This window comes from Mirounga leonina, unplaced genomic scaffold (genome assembly GCF_011800145.1).
Source record: "Mirounga leonina isolate KUSES-001 unplaced genomic scaffold, KU_Mleo_1.0 Mir_82, whole genome shotgun sequence".
Taxonomy (NCBI): domain Eukaryota; kingdom Metazoa; phylum Chordata; class Mammalia; order Carnivora; family Phocidae; genus Mirounga; species Mirounga leonina.
Window position 1 is genome coordinate 39,796,928 of NW_023270825.1, and position 20,388 is coordinate 39,817,315.

General features: G+C 41.4%; 1 protein-coding gene across 2 annotated transcripts in view; it reads right to left on the minus strand.

The window, feature by feature from the left end:
* Nucleotides 1-20,388, minus strand: part of DAAM1 (dishevelled associated activator of morphogenesis 1) — a 164,581-nt gene that overhangs the window by 3,641 nt on the left and 140,552 nt on the right. For both annotated transcript variants that reach the window (XM_034992415.1, XM_034992414.1), the window contains 8 exons: nt 19,972-20,056; nt 15,065-15,171; nt 13,226-13,314; nt 12,214-12,382; nt 8,677-8,784; nt 7,108-7,168; nt 3,864-3,995; nt 186-356 (listed from right to left, as the gene is read on the minus strand). In XM_034992415.1, coding sequence (XP_034848306.1) covers nt 186-356; nt 3,864-3,995; nt 7,108-7,168; nt 8,677-8,784; nt 12,214-12,382; nt 13,226-13,314; nt 15,065-15,171; nt 19,972-20,056 — 922 coding nt within the window. The remainder of the gene's footprint in view (nt 1-185; nt 357-3,863; nt 3,996-7,107; nt 7,169-8,676; nt 8,785-12,213; nt 12,383-13,225; nt 13,315-15,064; nt 15,172-19,971; nt 20,057-20,388) is intronic.

The following is a 20,388-nucleotide window of genomic DNA, read 5'->3' on the forward strand; positions in this document are numbered from 1 at the left end:
TATACATTGCCAGATTGCCCAAGAGAAACTTATACTGATTTAAACTCCGAGCAGCATTCTAGAGAGCACCTTGATGCCCTCCTTCCTGCAGGCACATCACAGCTCCATCTACACACCAAGGAGAGGCAGCACTGGTACATGGTACTTCCAGGAGATGGAAACGGCTGACGTCCTCATTCTCTTACCTGGGCTTCCATGCGAGCACGGCGTTCCTCCTCCTCCTTCTTCTTTCTCATGTTTTCGTTCTCTTGTTTGGCTTCTGACACGGCTTGAAGAAACTGATCAAAAATGCCAAAGAACTCATCCGGCTGGATTTTGCTAGCCTCTTCCCCAAAGTGTTTCACTGCTTTAGTAAACTGGGGGGAAAAAAGTGAGTTTTAAGAAGTTCAGGGTTCCAAGGGAATTCTGTGATCAAACAGAAATCTCTCTAGAAGTAGTGAAGCTCAAAAAGAGTCAAATATAACTTGCTGGATTTTAGTGAGCCTGTATTTATCTTTGGTTGCTGAACAGGCCCATCAATCACCACTAAAGTAAAAAATTTAATACTCCTTGACTTTTGAAACCATTTATTCTTTTCCACCTCATTTCAGCTTAACACCATTGATGACCTACTCTGACTTTTTATTAACTAAACAGTAGTAAAAACAAGAAAGCAAAATATCATAGGGCAGAGCACTCAAGACATAAAACTAATAGCAAACTCGGCAGGGGTAGGGAAACTTGGACTTTTAACTTTTCTTTGAAGTAGTTTAATATCATTTATTGGTGCCATATGGTTAATATCAAAAGCAAATGGGATCCAGTGCTTCTTAGCTGCTTTTCCTAATCCTAAGTAATGCTAGTATTGTGATATTTCCTGGGCCTCAGCTAGAAAACAGTCACGGACTACGGAATCATTAATGCAACACCGAATTTATGACTGAGAATACAATTTTATTCCAAATCCTTTGTTAAGAGAGAACCCTTCTTGGTGCAAATCCTCTCAAAATAGCTAAAATGCAAAATATTAAGGGAGAATTTAAAAAAAATTAATACAAATATATGTATATTGTAACAGAATAGTTATTTCCAGTCTCCTCGGTTTTTCTTTTTTCCTTTGGATTGGTGAATGTATCCATTTATTTAATATATTAATTCTTTAAATTGAAGTATAATTAACATACAGTGTTACATTAGTTTCAGGTGTACAACACAATGAATCAACAATTCTATACAGTATGCAGTGCTCACCAGGAAAAGTGTAGTCCCCATCTGTCACCGAATGTTATTACACTATTCCTGACTATAGTCCCTATGCTGTACTCTTCTAGTTTTAGTTCTCCTGGTAGTTATCTTCATAACTCAAGATCGCATGCTTTTAGGAGTCTTAGTGGTATCATGACTAGCCAAATAATGTTCAATGCCAGTCACAATGTTTGTTAGAATTTTTCTTCCCTCTGTAAGGATCTAATGCTGTTACTCCTAAGCTGCTAAGGAAGGTGTTTCCAGCTTCAGAGTCAAATGAATTCTCATTCCCTATGCCTAATCAACTACTTAACATTTTCCAGATCTTTAATTCTCTTCATTTAGACTATGAAGTGTTTGTGCAGTGCCCCCAACCCAAGATTTCCTAATTGCTTTTATTTTTCTTGCATTATTTGCCTTTATTATATTTTTTTCTGATATTTCAGTAATACTATCTCCCTCTAGTAAATGTTTTCAGCATTTATTCTCTTTTATTTTTTCGCCCTAGTTTTACTGAAATATAATGGACACACAGCACTGTATAAAATTAAGGTGCACAGCGTAATGTCTTGACTTCAATATATTGTGAAATGATTACCAAAGTTTAGTTAACATCCATTACCCCATACAGATACACACAAAAGGGTCTACTCTCCTAATAACTTTCAAACGTAGCATGCAGCAGTGTTAACTACAATCATCATGTTGTACATTACAACCCCTATACTTATCTATCTTATAACTGGAAGTTTGTACTTTTTGACTATCTTCCTCCAATTCCCCCTCAATATTTATTCTGAGATAAAACAATTACAAAGTTATATGTGTGTGTGTCTTATAGTTGTCATGTCATATCTTTAAATTTATAATAAAAATGTTCTTTTGCCGTTTCTCTCTTCACTGAGGAGTTGTTCTCAATGTTTTACTTATTTGGAAATATTCTATTGGAAACCAGAGTTCTTTAGGGACAAATACATTGTTCACATGCCACATGCAAAGCTCTAGCTTGCCTTCATGGCTTTATAAGCTAATTTCTAAAAGTTCTGGTATGAACAAAATGGCATTAGACGGCCTACAACTGAGTCTCTAAAACATTCAAGTTCATGCACTCCAAGCCATCCTGAATGATCTTTTTATCTAGGAATTCTAGTGATGATGAAGTCATGTATATTTTAGTCTTAGAAATCTGAAGAAAACTAGTCCCAGACTAAAAGTTCCCACACTAAAATTAAAAAAAAAAAAAAAAAAAATAGTAGGTTGTGCGTAAGTGTGTGTTTTTACATCAAAAATCAACTGTAGGGTGGATTCTTATAAAAATGTTTGAGCCCTCAAAGCAGTAGATTCTGTACTGCCTGGTTTGGGAGGAGGAGTCCCCTCCTTTACAGATCTGTGTCATCCGAAGTGGTGAGGCACACCTCAGAGACGGGTGGGGGACGGGGGGATGGCAGTGGAGGTTGCTGACATCAATCATGGGACAGCAGAAGCTGGACTTTTAACAGCAGTCCTCTGACCACACATTATCTTTCCATTTATTTGATCATGTTGGAGGTGGGGTTTATGGTTGAGACTAGCTAATGTATCCTAATACAGTCTTCTTCTGAACTGTAAGCAGTTGTGTATATACACTCTACATAAACAATCATCCATTTCTATTACTAAACAGATGATTACAGGGAAATGACATCCATTACTCAAGTTTCAAAGGAAAGTTAAAGCTAAAGACTGTTGTGGCAACTGAGAGATGAGCATAGTGGAAGAGCTCGACAGGTTGGGGTAGGGGCTTAAGATCACTTATTAACAATGAGAAGGCGGGGTGAGAGAAAGTGAGCGAATGTGTACATGCACATGTATATAAATGTGTATGTATTTTGGAAGAGGAAATAGTGGGGAGGGGGAGGAGCTAAGGTCCTAGTTATTGCCAATGAAAACTTTTCCTTTAGAGGAAAACAAAATTTTGAAATAGCAAAAATCATATAAAGTGCTGTATTATTAAGACATATGCCTCTTGCCATGAGGCTGTGAATTAAAGTGTATCTCCTACCATGAGAGACTATGGACTCTGAGAAACAAACAGAGGTTTCTCGAGGGGAGGGGGGTGGGGGGATGGGTTAGCGTGGTGATGGGTATTAAAGAGGGCACGTATTGAATGGAGCACTGGGTGTTATCTGCAAACAATGAATCATGGATCACTACATCAAAAACTAATGATGTAATGTATGGTAATTAACATAACATTAAAAAAAAAAAGTGTATCTCCTTTAATAAGTTCTGCTGGAGATTTTAAGAGGGAATCTCCTGCCCTAAGTCTCTATCTTGGGAGAGCATATAACTTACAGGTACTGGGACACGTGGCCTTGGTCACACCTATCTCACATTTTATCCTGCCTCTGGTCTTCGTAATCTACTCTTCTGGTTCCCAGAGGTAACTTTAACCCAAAATCAACCATAAGAAAATTGCAAAATCTTTACTGGTCTTACACCATCCAGATACTCTGAGGTCTTGCTAACCTAAAGGCGACACAAGCCAGTCAGACAAAAAGGGTGTATTTCAATTGATCACAGCCCTGGATATGAAAATGTTGAACATCTGCAGGTATCAGCCCTGTTAAACAACACTCAGTATGCAAGGGGCAACTTACCAGGTCTTTAGCTTCTGCTAGAAGGTCTTCCACATCAGAGAAGCTGAAGCTGGCCACTGTGATGAACTGGCTGACAACAGACACAAACTTGTCTCCGTGTTGTGGGGGCTGAGACTTTTGATATTCCAGCTCCTTAAACACAGGAAGTGGATAACGTCAAGGAAGCCTGCAAATGCGGACTCACCTTGTCTGATTTTCCATATACCTCGAATTTAATAAGTCAGAATGACGAACACATCAAAACCTACTCTAAAACACTTTGTGATACCCTAGGTCCCCCGGCCCTTCTGTCTACCATGCCAGAGCCATGCCCACGTGCACCCACATATTTGCAAACAGCAATTTAGCCAATTATCTGAGTACTTTAACAGTGTGATTTCTTACACTAGCTTTAGGACGTAAGTAGATTAGCATTTAGATAATTAATAGAAGCTAAATAAGGAGAGCAAATTGGATTCCAAAGGTGTGTGACTGAAAGCAAGGTAGTTTGATTATTGATATTCTATGCTCAGAATTCTGGTTCCTTGATTTTTCCTTCTTTCCCTCCTGCCAAGTCTAATGACTTTCTTCTCCATGCGGATATCTGGGTCAGTGGAATTTCAACTGTAGTGTTTGGCACCATAATCATTTACCATTTTTCTTCTTGTCTACACTATTTTGTTTTTGTGAACAGACAAGTATCAGTGTCTTATTAATTACCCATATTCTCCATTACCAGGGTGATGAACACACAGATGATTCAAATCTAATTTTAGTAATTAATTTCAACCATTGCTAGATGCACTTTCTTAATCCCACCCTCTGTGAGTGAGGGATTATTGTCCTCATTGTACAGACACATAAATTGAAGTTTAGAGGGATTAAATTCTTAGCTCAAAGCCAAAGCTTAGCTCAAAGCTGATAGGTGAAAGAGCTAGAATTTGAACTCAGGTCTGTCTGACTCCACAGTCTCAGCAACAGCTACGCTGGGCACCAACTAACTTAACCTGCACCTATTTTCTTCCATAACTGCCTTGGCAGAGGCACTAACAAGCAGGAGTGGAGAGGTCACAGGCTATGGGTTCTGATTCAGCTCCACCACTGATTTGGTTCTTATCCGTGACAAGTGGCCTGGGCCTCAGTTTCTTCACTTGTAAAAAAAGCAGGCAATATCCACATCACCATGAGAATCGAAGAAATAACACAAGTGGAAAGTTATAAAATATGGAACTTGCTCTGGTTGGAATAAATTGCCACAATTCTAGCGCTTTGGCCTTGAAAGTGAGCATGTATGTATGTGAGGCACAGAGATATAAAATTTTAAAGTGTTTCATTCATGTAAAATCTTATTCCATTCAAATTAAGAACTCCATCTTTGGTATCTTCAAACAATATAATCCATTTGTGTCAAGCACAATTAGGATTCATGAATATTTAGACAGGCCAAGGTTTGCCTCCCATTATTTCCTTCGGGTGCTACATCTTGACATGTATGCTCGGGGAAGGGAAGGTTTCTGTAGCCCCTTTCCTATGAAAAATGTGTTACAGTGTACATGACCCAGGTGCTGGAGAGATTTCAGCACAACTACTTTTAATAGACCCCAAACCCAAAACTTCCTCCCCACCAGGACCCCTCCCCATGTCTTGCTCTGAACTAGCTTAGATGCAAAGGTCAGAGCATCCATGACCAGGCTTTAGGGCTGTTGTAACTGCCACACTAGTCTCAAGAAAGCCTTCCACTGGGAGGAAATGGGAACCAAGAGAAGGCTATAAAACAAGTCTCATCCCAAACTGCCCTTATCCAGTTGGGCCTCTGAAATCTGAGAAGCACCATCCTACTTGCTGCTCACTCAGTGTCTTGGCCTACTGGGGTTGGCAGAAAAAGACTTCATTCAGTTCATCTCCTTTACTTTTGAAAGAGCATTCCCGACCCCCAAAAAAGGAAAAAAAAAAAACCAAAACAAACAAACAAACAAACAAACCCTTACATGCTCCCTATTAAAAATAAACAGAAAAAGATTAGACATTGTGACTTTAACTTTTATTATAGAGTTCTGTCTTTAGTGACATCAACTGCTTTTTTTTTTTTTTTTAAAGATTTTATTTATTTATCTGACAGAGAGATAAAGAGAGAACACAAGTAGGCAAAGCTCGATCTCAGGACCCTGGGATCATGACTTGAGCCGAAGGCAGCCGCTTAACCGACTGAGCCACCCAGGCGCCCCTGACATCAACTGCTTTCAATGGCATAGTCTTACTATTTAAAAAAAAAAAAAAAAAAGGAGGAGGGTCCTCATGGCATTGCTGATAAATGATCTGAAAGATACTTAAGAGAAGGGCACCCTTCCAAGCTGCCTGCAGAGCAGTGTCCTTTGTCTAGTGCCAAGCCAGAGCTAGGACCACTCTCCTGAGCAGGTTCCTTGTCCTGACCTGCCTCCTGGCTCGAGGCAGCACTGGGTGGTACCCACGTGGCGCTCGGCCTCCGGGGCCATGTGTAAGCCCACTGACTCCTCTGCCTCCAATGGCAGGGCCTGTTCTCCTTCCACAGAGGCCTGGCCCTGGGACAACCTCGCTCTTGTGTACCTGAGTTCACCCCACCCTCCTCCTAAGTCACAGCTCAAAGTTCATCTCCTCCAGAAGAGAAGCTTCCTCTAATAAATGCCAATCATTCCACAAGCTTTGGACTAACCTAAATCCACCCTTCTTCCTCAAGGCATCTTTGTAATCACTGTGCTTATCTGGATGTGTTCTCAAGAGCAGACCTACTGCTCTCGGCCATTGCAACACCTGGAGGGCAAGGACTCTGAATCATCATGACTCCTGGCCTTGAGAATGGACCGTACACCCAAATGTCTGTCTGTCTGTTCAATAAATACTCCCCAAAGGACCAACTCCGAGACAACAGAGGTCTTCCACTGCTCTTCTGAGAAAGAACATCACTTATTAATAGAACGTGGACACAGAGAGGATCCTTGAAGATTATCTAGCCCAATCTGCTTTAATGAGCCCTGCCTTACAGGTAAGAAAACTGGTGCAATCTTAGGTCTAGCTCCCCGGTTCCTGCTCCTAGGATACCCCCAAGACGTCCTGGAGCTGAGTCACCAGGGTGACACAACCTGCCTTTGCTTCTTCACTGCTCTTGTTTTCTTACTTCGTTATTTCTTTAATCAATAAATGTTTCTCCTGGGCATACCACCATGCTGGACATCATCAGCACTAGGGGTAGTGAAGAGACTGGGGCTAAGAAAAAGAAACACATACTCACCATCTCTACTGCTTTCAGGCCACTTCTCAGGGTACTTATTTCTTTGTCTAGCTCAGTCATGCTGTTGTAAATAGTAACATTTTAGTAACCAACATGTGACTTAAATGTATTAAATAGATGATGGGTTTACATATCTCCTGCTTGGAAGTCCACACTAGTTTATTTTAAATGTTTAAAATTCCCTTCCATGCTCCGATCTCACAGAAAGATAACATTTTAAATTTAGGGAATTTAGATATGGAATTATGGTTTCTGTTTCCCACAGCCAGCAGGTATATTTTATAGATTAAAAATAGCAAAATAGAAATGTCTCCCTTCTGTACAAAAATACTTCAGGTTTCAATCTCACGAAAATCTGACTTAAGCAAATTATTATACGTGGAAATAAGTTTTTTGCAATTCACGGCTCCCTTCGAACAAGTAAAAGAAACTCTTATCCACAATCATGCTCATATTGTACTCTTCATAATAACTGCATTGCTCTTCACTGAAGCTCTGGTCATGTGAATATTATAAGGTGATGGCTTAAATTTATTTTTATTTTAAAGGATCTATTTTTAAGTAATCTCTACACCCAACATGGGGCTTAAACTCAACCCCAGGATCAAGAGTGGCATGCTCTATTGCCTGAGCCGGCGGATACCCTGGTGATGGCTTAAATTTCAATCAACAATGATATTTCTTAAAGTTGTACTAACTAGATTTCACTGTCTTTTTGTATAGAGAAAGTTTCCTGGGCTTCTCCTATAAAACTTTCCATTTGATGGCTTTTAAACATCAGAGATTATTAACATAATCCTCTCAGATAATTCAGATGTAAACAAATTCACCAATATTTCAGTTAACTTTTTAATTTCATGTCTCACATTTCTATAAATTCTACAAAAAGAGGGAAAAATTAGCCTGCTCATCATACTTTTCAAAATCACTGCAAAAAGATGCAGTTTTAAATACACACATACACACACACACACACACATTTTTAAAGGGCCAAAAGGAGGAGGGAAGAACAACAAGGAAAATTGCCTGCTCTTCAGTCTCTGAAAAGTGGTGTGAAGTCTTGTGGTGAAAGTTTGGCAACTTTCCATTTTATTTTTAGTTTCTTCATTTGCATAAAGACTGCTTTCCATTAAAAGGTTGCCTTGGTTTCTGAGAGTGTGTGCACATGTGAAAATTACTAGCAACGTCCTGACATTTAAGTTCTATTTGCTTAGCTTTGTATCCTCGTTGACTAAGGGTGCTCCTACCTGTATTTAATAGAACTACCTTTCAAAAGTACTAGGGAAACCACATTCCTTTCTTATACTCTTAATAACTCAGAAAATTAGGTTTTCTGGAAGTTAAAAATTACATGCAGGAGTAGTCCAAAAGAGCTAGAAAACATATATATTCAAAACCATGTAACATATTTCAGTGACTTGGATAGGATTCAAACTTTACTTCATATGCTGTTCAGGGGAAAGCAAACAGAAGGACCCTCTTCATGCAATGCCAGCTAACTACCTCAATCGCTAAAGCACAGTTCAAGTGATTTTAAAAAAACTAAAACAATTCCCTGTAAGTACTTACTTTACTTTTGCTGCTTGAGGAATGTCCCGCAGTTCTTCATTTAGATTGAGGACCTTGGGGTATTTATTTTCCACAATAGTTATGAGATAGTGCAAAAGTGTGATGTTCCTACAATTAAAAAACGGAAAAAGTATTAAACATGGTTAATATCTGTATATGATATGTATATTCAAGTGGCTGAACCTGCAAGAATGCTATATTCCTGCATTCACTTCGAAATTTGGAGATTCCTCCAAGGCAGGGATTCTCAAGAGAAGGGAATAGGGGATAGCCTACATGAGATTTACGTAACCATATGACAAAAGGAAGCATGTATCTTCAAAAGCAAAGGGGTCAAGATTTACTACTTTGCCTCATAATAAGCATCCTTCAAAATCTGGATGATGGAAATGAAGTGGAACCCCTGCCAGTGGGGACATACCTACCAAAGACAAGGTGTGCCCTGAGGCTCACAATAAGGATGGGGGGGGGGGATGGGGACTGAGGGATGCTTAATTCACTAAAAAGGACAGCTATTTTTCACATCTAAAAGTACAGGGCAGCGACTCACTGATAAGAATTTATTGATAATTCTCATTTAAGCTTTTTCAACTCTGTGATAACTTTTCCCCCTCTGACTCATTTATTTTGCTAGCTTTCGTCCCCTCGCACTCATCTGTTTTGTGGTTGTAGCAAAGGGTGGTCAAAAAGTTAGGAGGTCCCCTGCTGTAGGGCTGGGCCTGGAAGTGGGCCAGGACTGTGCCATCATGACTATGACATCCTTGCAGCCAAGAATCCACTTCCTAATTTTAGCAACACTTCAGCTCCTAACTGTATAACCCAGCTCCCTCTTTGGTGGTGACAGAACTGAACCCTGACTGACCTGGTCTGAAAAAGTGGATGCCTGATAACACCGTCTGTTAGGCCAAGCTGTGGTAGTCCGGTCCCGTTGTCCCTGACTCCAGGGCACATTACAGTCACCTGGATCCCAGATGCCTGGGCCAACCCGAGATTCATTTCATTGGAATGGGGGTGGGGCTAGGCACGAGCATTTTTAAAAACTCCCCAGTAATTCTAAGAGCCAGGATCAAGAACCACTAGTCTACTGAAAGTTACCATAATCAAGAGGACGTAAATGTATTTCTTTAAAGACATGTTCATAATTTTTAGGCAGTTTGCTAATTTACGAGGCTAAGTCATAACAGCCGCACCCACCCCCAACTAAAGTGAAGCAGAGTTGTCAAATAATTTCCTTTCCCATAATAATGAAATGGTTTTCATTTCTGGTTGCCCCTGCATCTTCACAGAAGTCAATGTGATCCCATTCCTCTGAGTCAACTGGCCCACGTATGAAAAAATTTTTTCCTTCCTTTTTCTTGCTTTCAAGAAGTAATTAGAAAACAATAGCTCAGACAAGTAAAGCAGTGGCTAATGATTCTGGCCATTTACTTTGCAGATATTGAGCTGTTATCCTTCCATTCCAATGTTGCTGTTCACAGAATCTGAGTGTCGGCCCAAGTGCCTCCTGCAGAAGGGACCAAATCCCAGCTACCATTATGAGAAAGGGTAGAGCCATTTCTCTTCATTCTTTCACAGAGATGCTTTGTTGTTTAGAGAAACTAAATTTAATTAACCACATATACTTTTCTTAGTGTAGAAAGACTTCATACTAGATCAGAACATTCACATTTATTTGCTATCCAAATAACACCTCATTTGACTGAATATAAATTCTTGAAGAATGAAAACAGCCACACATTTGATTATTTGCTGGTATGACCGGAAACAAGCATTTAAAGCAGAGTGAACGTACCCTGCACTGCTAACTGTTCCACTCTCATACGGTCTGATTAGATTCAACTGAGCATTTACTGAGTGACTGCTTATAAACAAGGCACTCTGCTAGGCACTATGGGTTTATAAGACACTGGTACTATTTCTAGGGACCAAATATTCACAGGAAGAAGAGGAAAAAGAGATCAGAAATGTTTTTAATTTATTATTTTGAAAAGGCTTGTGTATTAAATTCTATGGTAACTTCAATAAGCAGATAATTACATAGTAAGTGCCAGGTTATCAGTAATGAGGGGGCGGAGGGTATCAAGGGAAAGAGAGAGAAGGAAGAGGGGGAGAGGGGGTGAAAGAGAGGGAGGGGGATGGGGGAGGGAGAAGGAGAGAGAGGACTAACTGGTAGTGAGGGTCTCCTTCCTCTCCAACTTGCAAGCCGAGTTGAAGAGAACACCCTTCCTTAAAAAGGTGACTGCTCTTTAAATGCAGCTAAGATGTTGCAGCGATCTACTACAACTTCCGAATAATCCATCTGTTGTTGCAGTAGAGCTGAGGGCAGCAGAACAGGCGTCAAATACCTGCAGAGGCCAAATACCTTGCTTGTGATCTTAGGCAAGCTAAATGAACCACTTGACACTGCCTCGGTTTCTTTATCTGACAACAGGCGATATAGCACTTTGGCCCGTGTATGCCACACGATCAAATGCAAAAGCGCTCTGGAAGGATCAAGCGCTTACATTAAAAATAAGGTGGTGATCATAGCTGTGCTTTGTTAATTTCTCTCTACATGAGGCAAAAAATAAGCTTTAGCCCTACAACTTGACACACGGCTTATTTCTTATGGGATGGATTCAGGGTTGCCATAATGCTATGCGTCACTAATTTTATAGAAAATATAGAGTAAAAAGCCTTACTAGTGAGGGAAAATTAGGGTGAACAGCCCATATTTCTAAAAAGAATTTGGATGCAGGGAAATTCACCTTAGAAACAATTATGCAAGTGGCTTTGAAGTCAGTAAGAACCTTAGCGAAACAGAGCTTCCTGGGAAACTAGTGTTGTTACGCCTAATGATCCTACCTGTTAATGACACCAGAGCATTTTTCACCTCTCGGTGTTTCTAACAAGAATCCATTCACCTAAAACACACTTTCTAGGAAACATTTTGAGGAGTCTTGGAAGGAGCAGCTTAATACCAACAGCCAAAATGCATTTATACCTCATAATTTTTTATAGCTGCTAGCTTCAGTGCATAAAGGAAGGCATATCCTAAAACCCCAACAAGCTTCACATTCTCTCATCAGCTGTCAGTTTTTTTTTTCTTTTCCCTGGAACACAGTTCTCTGTGGAGGGGTCATGACTGGGAGAGGTCATGAAGAGACCAGTAGCATGCGGGTCACATTCTGTCTCTTGATCGGGGCACTAGTTATATAGAGGTTCAGATTGTGAAAATTCATCCAGCTGTACATTTCTGACTAGTGGACTTGTCCTTAGTGTATTACACTATAATACAAAGTTTATCCAAGAAAACCCAAAAACTTAAGACTAGATGCTATCCCTGGGGACTGAAAATGGATGAAGGATAATTGGTCCGATGGGAATTTAGGGTTATTTGTGATTAGGAGAGAAGAGAGAAGTCAGTGCTGGAGAGGGAAAGAACATGAGTGAGAGACAAGCAAACCGGGGGCTGCAGTATCAGGGAGGCTCAGGAGGCCCAGAGGGGTCTGACTTCAGCTCCTGGATCCTCCAAGTGTTGGAAGATACCGTACTTACTTGTCAATACTAGATTTTGTGTCAGCAATCTTGTTTAGGCTGGAGATCTTGAATCCATATGCATTGCCCCTTTGGCCTTTATTCATGTAATTTCCAAATGCCAAAACCACTTCCAGCAACTGCTTCAGGGCGCGGCTCCGAAACACCTCTTCTGAGCCAGAACGAATTGCTTCAAAATAAAGCACACACAAACACAACTACTACAACCAAGACTCTTCAGTGATACCCATCCTAAATCCACACACCTGAGAGCAGATATTGAAGATGTAAGACTGGGTCATTGGACTACCAGGGAGCACTTACAAAACACCTAATCCAGAAGCAGAGAGCGAGGGGACAGGGCTCTAGAGCCAGCTGACCCACAGGTAGCTGCACAATCCTATCCTTTCTTAGTCCTTTTCTTGGCTGATTCATCAACCATAAGCAGTTAAGAACACACAGAAAGTGACTGCATTTCCCACATTCCTGTGCAAACACTTTCTTGCCCAGTGTAAGTCAAATCAACAGGATTATTGATCAAATCTATTGACAAAAAAACCTGGCCAAATGTGTTTCGTGTTACAGCTTGTTGTTGTCATCAGGGATTGGGGCTTGAGCACAGTCCTGAGTCCAGTCTGCACTCTGTGGCTGTGCTCTTCAGCTGCCCATGTTTCAAACACTTAAAAATTTAATAGCCTTAAATCTTCCCCGAGAAATATCTAGTAAAGCACCACTGCGATAAAGCTAGTTATAGATTTAACGCTAGTAACAGTCAAATATATTTCTCACCAACTCCCAGGAAGTTAAAAGCCCACTTCTACAGAGGAGCCCAGGAGATGTGCTGTGAGCTCCAGAACCCAGGCTAGACCAGAGGGCCAAGTGTGGACCTTAAGTAATTACCCATCAGCATACCAAAAGATTTTAAGCAAAAAAAAATCACCCAACAGATCCTGTTTACTATCTGCACTTGGATTGTATTTGCAAATGGGCACTTATGATGAACATCATTTTCAATCTGGAGGCCTGACTTTACCTTCTACTTTAGGTTTCACTTCTGCCACACGCTCTGCAAACTTCTTTTTGAAGTACAGTGATTGTAGTCTTTGCTGATAATGATTAATTCTGTAAGAGCAAGCATGTATTGATGAACATTTATTTACTTAAGATGTCTATGTTCATTCAATGGATATGGAGGTACCTTAGAGCATGCCCCCCCAAAACACACACACACACACACACACACACACACACACACACACCCCTCACCCTCTCCTGGACAGGAGCACAGGAAATGAGGCCACTTTGTCTGGAGAGCCCATTTCCCTTCGACCAACAGGGGGTATTTGGGCAATGGCAGCTGGATCCTTAGCTCTAAACAGATCAGGCAACTGCTAAAAGAAAAGGAAAGTTGCCTCCTCCCCTCCTCAGAGTCCCAGGAGCTCTTGTGAACAGAGGAGATAAAAAGGAATGAAAATATAAAGCCTCTCCCCATACTGCTGCAAATAAGGGGCTGTTTCCTAAGTTTCTCCCATGCTTAACTTTCGAGAGTCTGCCTTTGGCAAAGCTGCAGAGTAAAACTTGTCTCCATCATTCTCTCCTCATATCATACACTCCCCACTCATGTCCCCAAACCATCCTCTTTCTTTACAACTAGCTCCCTATCTGCTTTCCTCAGGGCTGGCAGGCTCTGCCTTCCAAGACAGCAACCAGTGACCAGAGATAACAGGATGCAAACTGGCCCCTGGTCACACTAAGTTGCTGCTGCTGAAAGGATGAGGGCAGGCATTCTTGCCAAGGCCTTCTGAAATCAAATCACTGCCTTATCTGCTCTCTATTGGAAACTTCAGTCCAGTAGCCCCATATAATCAAACAGACCTGGGTTTGCAGCCCAGGTTCTCCTCTTGTTAGGTGACCTTCAATAGGTAACTAAACTCCTCCATTAGATGGAAGAGAATACCTCCCTACCCAACAGCCCTCCTGGCGGGGCTGATGGGAAGATCAAGGGGGAGGATGCATGCACAGATCTAGACAACTACAAAATGGCAGCAGGTGATCGTCTATTTATCTACACACAGGCTTGCTGGGCACACCTGTCAAAATTCCAAAACCATCCTTTGTCCTAGAGTAGTATATAAAATGGCAAGTTGAGATGGAACAACAACAAAAGTAAGTCTGGATATGACAGAAATGTAGAGTGAGAGACACTTTCCTCTTGGCTACACTCGTAGGCCTTTGGTACTCGGGGGAAGAGCTCTGCCCTGGGGTTGAAGGACAGTCTCAGGACCACTGGTCCTTGTCTAATGCAGAATCAATTTTCCAGGCCTGGGATGGCAAATAGACTCAGCTCACATGCCAAAGAAAATTATGAAGCAGTGGCTGCCTCTGGGTTTTCTGGAGAAGGGTTGAGAATGCTTGCCAAGGCTCTGTGGGAAGTGTGCCATGATTGATTAGAGATGTCTGCATGTGTCATGATTTGACATCCAGACCCTAGCTGTTCATGTATGTGGGCTTCAGGTCGACACTGCTGAGTCTGTCCATTTTTTGAGATGCTGAGGTACAGAGAGGAGTGAGATACAATCCCATAGCAGTCAAAGTGGTGGGGAGAATGACACCATCTGGAACCAGGAAAAGTTATGAGTTGTTTAGGTCCAGAACCAGAGGTAATTATGAAGAAATGCTAACACTGGCTCACCCATGGGCAAGAACTCACATAAACAAATTCCACACAACTCAGACTTAAGAAGATTCTGTAATTTAAAAAGGGTTTAAGTTAACCCAAGTTACTGGCCCAAATAATTAAAAAAGAATCGGAAGTTTAACTTCCCAAGAAAGGTAAGGGGCATGTTCACATTTTATGCATTTTCAAACTTACCGGCTCATTTCAAAAAGGAATCTATCAGCCTTGGCCATCCGATCCAGTTCATGTTTATGTTCCTCCAACAGGTCAATGTCACTTTTTTCGGGAACAAATTTCAAGAGCTAAAAAGTACACACAAATATTAAAACTGAGGTTTATAACTAAATTCTTGCAGTAATTTTTCACTCTTTCAGTTAATTTGCCCCAAAGATGAGACTGTAACTTTGTTTAATTTATAAACTCTGCTACAGGTCATTGTTAAGATATAATACAAATGACTAAATCTTTCCAGTTAGGTGGTCTAAAGGTACCAACTTCCAGTTACAACTAAGTTCTAGGGATGTAATGTACAGCATGAGGGATGTAACACTGTTATATAATGTACAGGAACGTTGTTAAGAAGGTCAATTCTAAGAATTGTCATCACAAGGAAGAATTTTTTTTTCCTTTTTTATTGTATCTATAGGACATGACAGATGGTACTTACTAAAATTATTGCAGTATCATTTCACATTTGTAAATCAAACTACTATGCTGTATGCTTTAAATTTATAGTGATGTTGTCAGTAATATTCAATGAAACTGGGGGAAAAATCTTTTCTTTTTTACTTACAAGTAGTTAAACTGGTATAAGATTCATTCCTGGCACCTTTCTATTCTATATTGTCTCTCATATCAGATTGTGGAAGTTCTTTACCCGGATCCATTTTGCATAGACCATTAGAGGGATTTGGGAGATTCAACACTCTCATTAGAAGATGATGCAAATGAGGTCCAGAGAGACAAAGCCGCTTACCCAGGATTACAAAGAAAGTTCATGTAATCGTCAGAAATAGAACTTAGGTCTCCTGACTCCCAGCTCAATGCTTTTTTCTATTACATCATGCTGGAATGACTAATTCTATGTGTATTTTCCATTCAACTTGTTTATTTCTCTGCTTATCTAATTCCATCTCATTTTTTTGCTCCATGTTGAGATGGATGAGAAGAACACAGTAGGATTTAGTTTTTGATTCTGTATTTTATTTTGGCGGAAGAAATGAGCATGGATTGTGGGAGAAATAGCAATAATATTTAAAGTTGAAAAAGTACTCTGTGTCTGATTTCCTTTACAGTCACAAATATGTGTATATGTACCCACAGCCTTGTCCATGTGTGCTATTTTCTGGCAGATGCCCTTGGATATACACATTTTTTAATGACACTGACGCTCTGGACCCCAAGATCCTCCCCAAAACTTGAAGCTGGCATTTGGATGGTTCATTTAGTAGGTTTCCAAAGTCTGTTGGATTTAACGAAGGGACCTCAGAAAAGGCAATCAGTCTGGGTGCCATCAGCAGGGAAAGAGACTTAGAACTACAGGTGAATGGTGTGCAGTTGAAAATATATTCGAGGCAGAGTACACAGCATGTGCCAGGGTCTGGAGTGGGCGGCACAGCATTTATGCAAGTAGAACAGCTATAATGGCAGGGGGGAGGGCAGCAGTGGTCAAGGTCAGGGAGTAGCAAGGACCTTATAAGAAGTTCAGTCTTTACTTTGAGGGTTCTGTGATATAACTTGAAGTCTTAGGTAGGGGAACGAATTAACATTTTAAAAAGACCACCACGCTCACAGGATGGAGAAAGAATTAGAAAAGATCAAAAGTATTAGGGAGTTGTGATTAGACTGTTGGTACAATAATCCAGGTGAGAGAGGACAGTGGCCTGGATTGGGTAGTGGGTAGATTCTAGAGCTATTTAGGGAATTGAACAGAACTGGCCTGACTTGTTGATGGATGATGGATTATGGTAGAGGGTCAAAAGGATGAGGTCCAGGCTTCTGGCTTAGGCAACAATGTATACAGAGCATAACAGGAAACCCAGGAAGAAATGGCTGGAGGAGAGTGGGTGGGGAGAAAGTGAGTTCAGTGTTTGAAATACTGGCAAGAGAACCAAGTAGTGATTCCTAGTCGGCAGGTGGACAAATGGGTCTGACATCCTAAAGAGACCTGTTTGGAAGACAAAGCATCGATACTGGCTGTAACATGCAAGGATGTGAGTGAGGTAACCAGGGGAACCATCAAGAGAAACAAAGCAGGGCTGGAAAGAAGTCAGTGTTTGAGGAATGAGGACAAGAGGAGGAACCTTCAGAGGACACAATGAAATGCCAAAGAAACACATTTCACCATGGGGCAAGTGGCCATTGGTGTCACGTACCAGTAGCAAATCAAGGAAGATAAGGACTGCAAAGAGCCCCCTAGCTTTGGCAACAAGGAGGTGGCGAGTCCTTAGTGAGAACAGCTTTAGGGAGGTGAGGAAGAGTGAACAGGAGGTGAGTGTGGACAAGCTTTCAAGAACTTTGCTTGTATCAAAAAAGAGAGAGGACAGTAGCTAGATGGGCATGTGTGGTATTAAAAGGTGTTTTGTGAAAGGCTGAGACTCGAACAAGTTAAGAGTCAAGAGGAAAAGGTGTAGGATCGAGGAGAGGGGGATAGGGTGCTCTGATCTGGCTGGGTCCCTGAGCAGAAGGAAGGGCTGGGCCAGAGCAGAGGCCAGAGACACCCCCTCTTTCCTGATGGGATGTAATGGATGTGGATGCCAGTGGACTCGCTGGTCTGGTGGCCTGATAGATTCTAGGCATTTATGTTCCTGTGTTCAAAAGGTGCCAGTGGACAGGACAAATATCTTTTTGCTCTTCCTCAGTTCAGGGAGGAAGGGAGGAAGGTAGTAAGGCAAGGGGAAGGGAGAAGGAAGAGAGAGAAAAAGACTTGTTTTCTCCCCTTGTTTTTATCTACTGTGCAAGGAAATTCAGTTCTAGTCTGAGGGACTCCCCCTACCCCCAAGACACACACAATGGTTTGTGTGTGCTAAGCCCATAGGCCCCTGTTCACGATAACACAATCACTAGCTCTCTTTGGTTTAGGACACTGTGAGAGGCACATGCTAAGGGTTCAGTCCTTCCCAAAGCAGAGTCAAGTGATAGACTATGTATGGATAGTTTTAAAAGAGGAATGAAGAGTTAGACAAACACCTGGGAATGAGGAGAAAGGTATGCATTCCAAGAAAGAGGAGGGTATCAATCTCGTCTGAGTTCTGAGCTCAGCAGCTAAAAGCAGGAGAGGAGGGAATGATGTGGTTCAAATGCAAATCATAACTAGGAGTAAAGAGATGCTAGCTTCAAGTTTGTCTGGGAGAAATACTGTGTGAAGGAAGAGGAAGCAGAGGAAGAAGAGTAGAATAAGGAGGAAAAGAAAGAGTATGGTAGATGACCAGAAAGTAAGACACACAGAATTATCAGGGTAGACCAGGTCAAAAGTTTCCCACTTGCCCAGATTCTGCTTCAGTAGATTGATTTTCTTACTTGTATTTATTTGAAGTACATTCTCTTTGCACTGTAAGCCCTTTTGGCAAGATCTTGAAATCCCTTCCCTCAAGGAGGAATTTTGCTGGATGCGATTTCACAGTAAACAGATCTTGTGGAATTTTAAACATATGACCTTGTCAACAGGGGCTGAAGGCCTAAGGACCAAAGCAGCTTTCTGCATAGTTCCTCCCTCTGTGTGAGCAGCTTCTGATGCAGGCAACCAGAGTGCAGGGCCAGCTGGGGGCTGGAGAGGGGCATAGGGGGTCTGGGCCACACTTCCGGGCAGAGACCCTTGTTAGGACTAGTTGCAGACGGAGAGGGAAGGGTGTGCAGAGAAGCTGTAAAATGCTCTAAAAAATTAATCTTCAGTTTAGGAATTATTTTTAAACTATTTGTACACAAAGTATCCTAACAGGCTTGGATACAGTGTCATGGACTATTGGTAACGAAGTCAAACCTCAGAAAGGACAGCATGACAACTTATTCCATCGCTAAGTGTGAGGGTTTCCCCCAGGACGACTGCAGCTGCAGGTTTTAGGTGGGGCAGGTGCACTGGGGTGTGGTGACACCGCACACATCACTCCTCCCTTCTCTGTCAGAGGCCTTTTCGGACAGCAGTGAGAACACTATGGAAAATGCATAAGCAGCCATGCCACCCAAGATCACAGTTATCAACACAAAACAGCCTCTTCCTCTGCTTCTGGGAGCTGAGCATGCCTACAGCTGAGACCTCAAGTTCAGCCTGGCATCATGATCGCTGGGGTCCACAGTCAGCCTTCAGTGGACTTGGCACTAACAGATGTGGACCTCTAAACCAAAATCATGCAAAATAGGATTTTGTACCAAGGACGAGACAAGCAGACAGAACAGTCTCAGAAAGTGGAGATGATCTCCACAAAGCACAGAAAAACTTAGGGCCAGACCGAGAGACAGGTAATAATCCCTGAACCAACTGCTAGTTCAACAACATTGTCATTTAGGGGACAACTGAACAAAGCTGCTGAGAAACACATAACAGAGTTGGAACAGCTCCACAGAACGTGTTACAGGAATACTGCATGAAGAGAGGCTAGGTCGCTCCATTCAGCTTGTCTGGCCATGGTTAATATGAATTATTTTGATGCAGATGATAGAGCTAGGGGGTTTAACAGTAACTCCTGTGGTGTAGGAATGGTGAGTCACAGCCAAGACACAAACTATATTAAGGATTCAGTAATGAATCAGTTTATGTAGTAGTCTGTGATCTCATAGTGCTAGTGAGATGCTCCATATTCCTGTCCAACAGACTTCCCTAAAGCTAATAGATTGTGCATGACCTATGAAGGCTTAATAACTTAATTGCAATATGAGGGACCGAATCTGGCATTGTGGGTCCCAGGCATCTGACAAACTTGTGACCTTCTTTTTCACCCAACATTTTGAGGAGCAACAAGAGAATAAAGTCTCTTAAGACAGCTACATTCAACTCTGGTTCAGAGATGAGGAAATTATCCACCAGCAACAACCAGATTTTCTCAATATCCCACTCCCTGCTGAAAGCCAGTTGTCACTTATGCTCTGAGATATGTCTGGCAGCTCACCTGTTCCAACATGTCCTTGGGCAGATCTTCCTGCTCGTCCATTGTTAGAATTGCCCGTTTGATTTCATCATTGGACAGTTTCAACCTGGATAAAGAATATTTTATTTTGTTGTTAACAATATTGGCTTGAGTATTAAAATTTAATGCAAGATAATTCCTTCTGCTACTTCAGCTGCTGATTTTCAAGAACTGTTTTTCTCAAAATCTCTTAAGGAAAGCTTATTTCCTGACAATATCACACCTAAAAATAGTATTTTTAAATTGCTTTAACATTCTTTCAGGACTCCGTAATGCTCTGCTGACACAGAGAACAAAGCTGTTATGTTCTATTGTTTAGTTTCCTTAAGTAAGGGGTTGGAGGATGAGAAACAGGGAAAACACCGATACACACTGATTTCTTTAATATATAGTATCCAT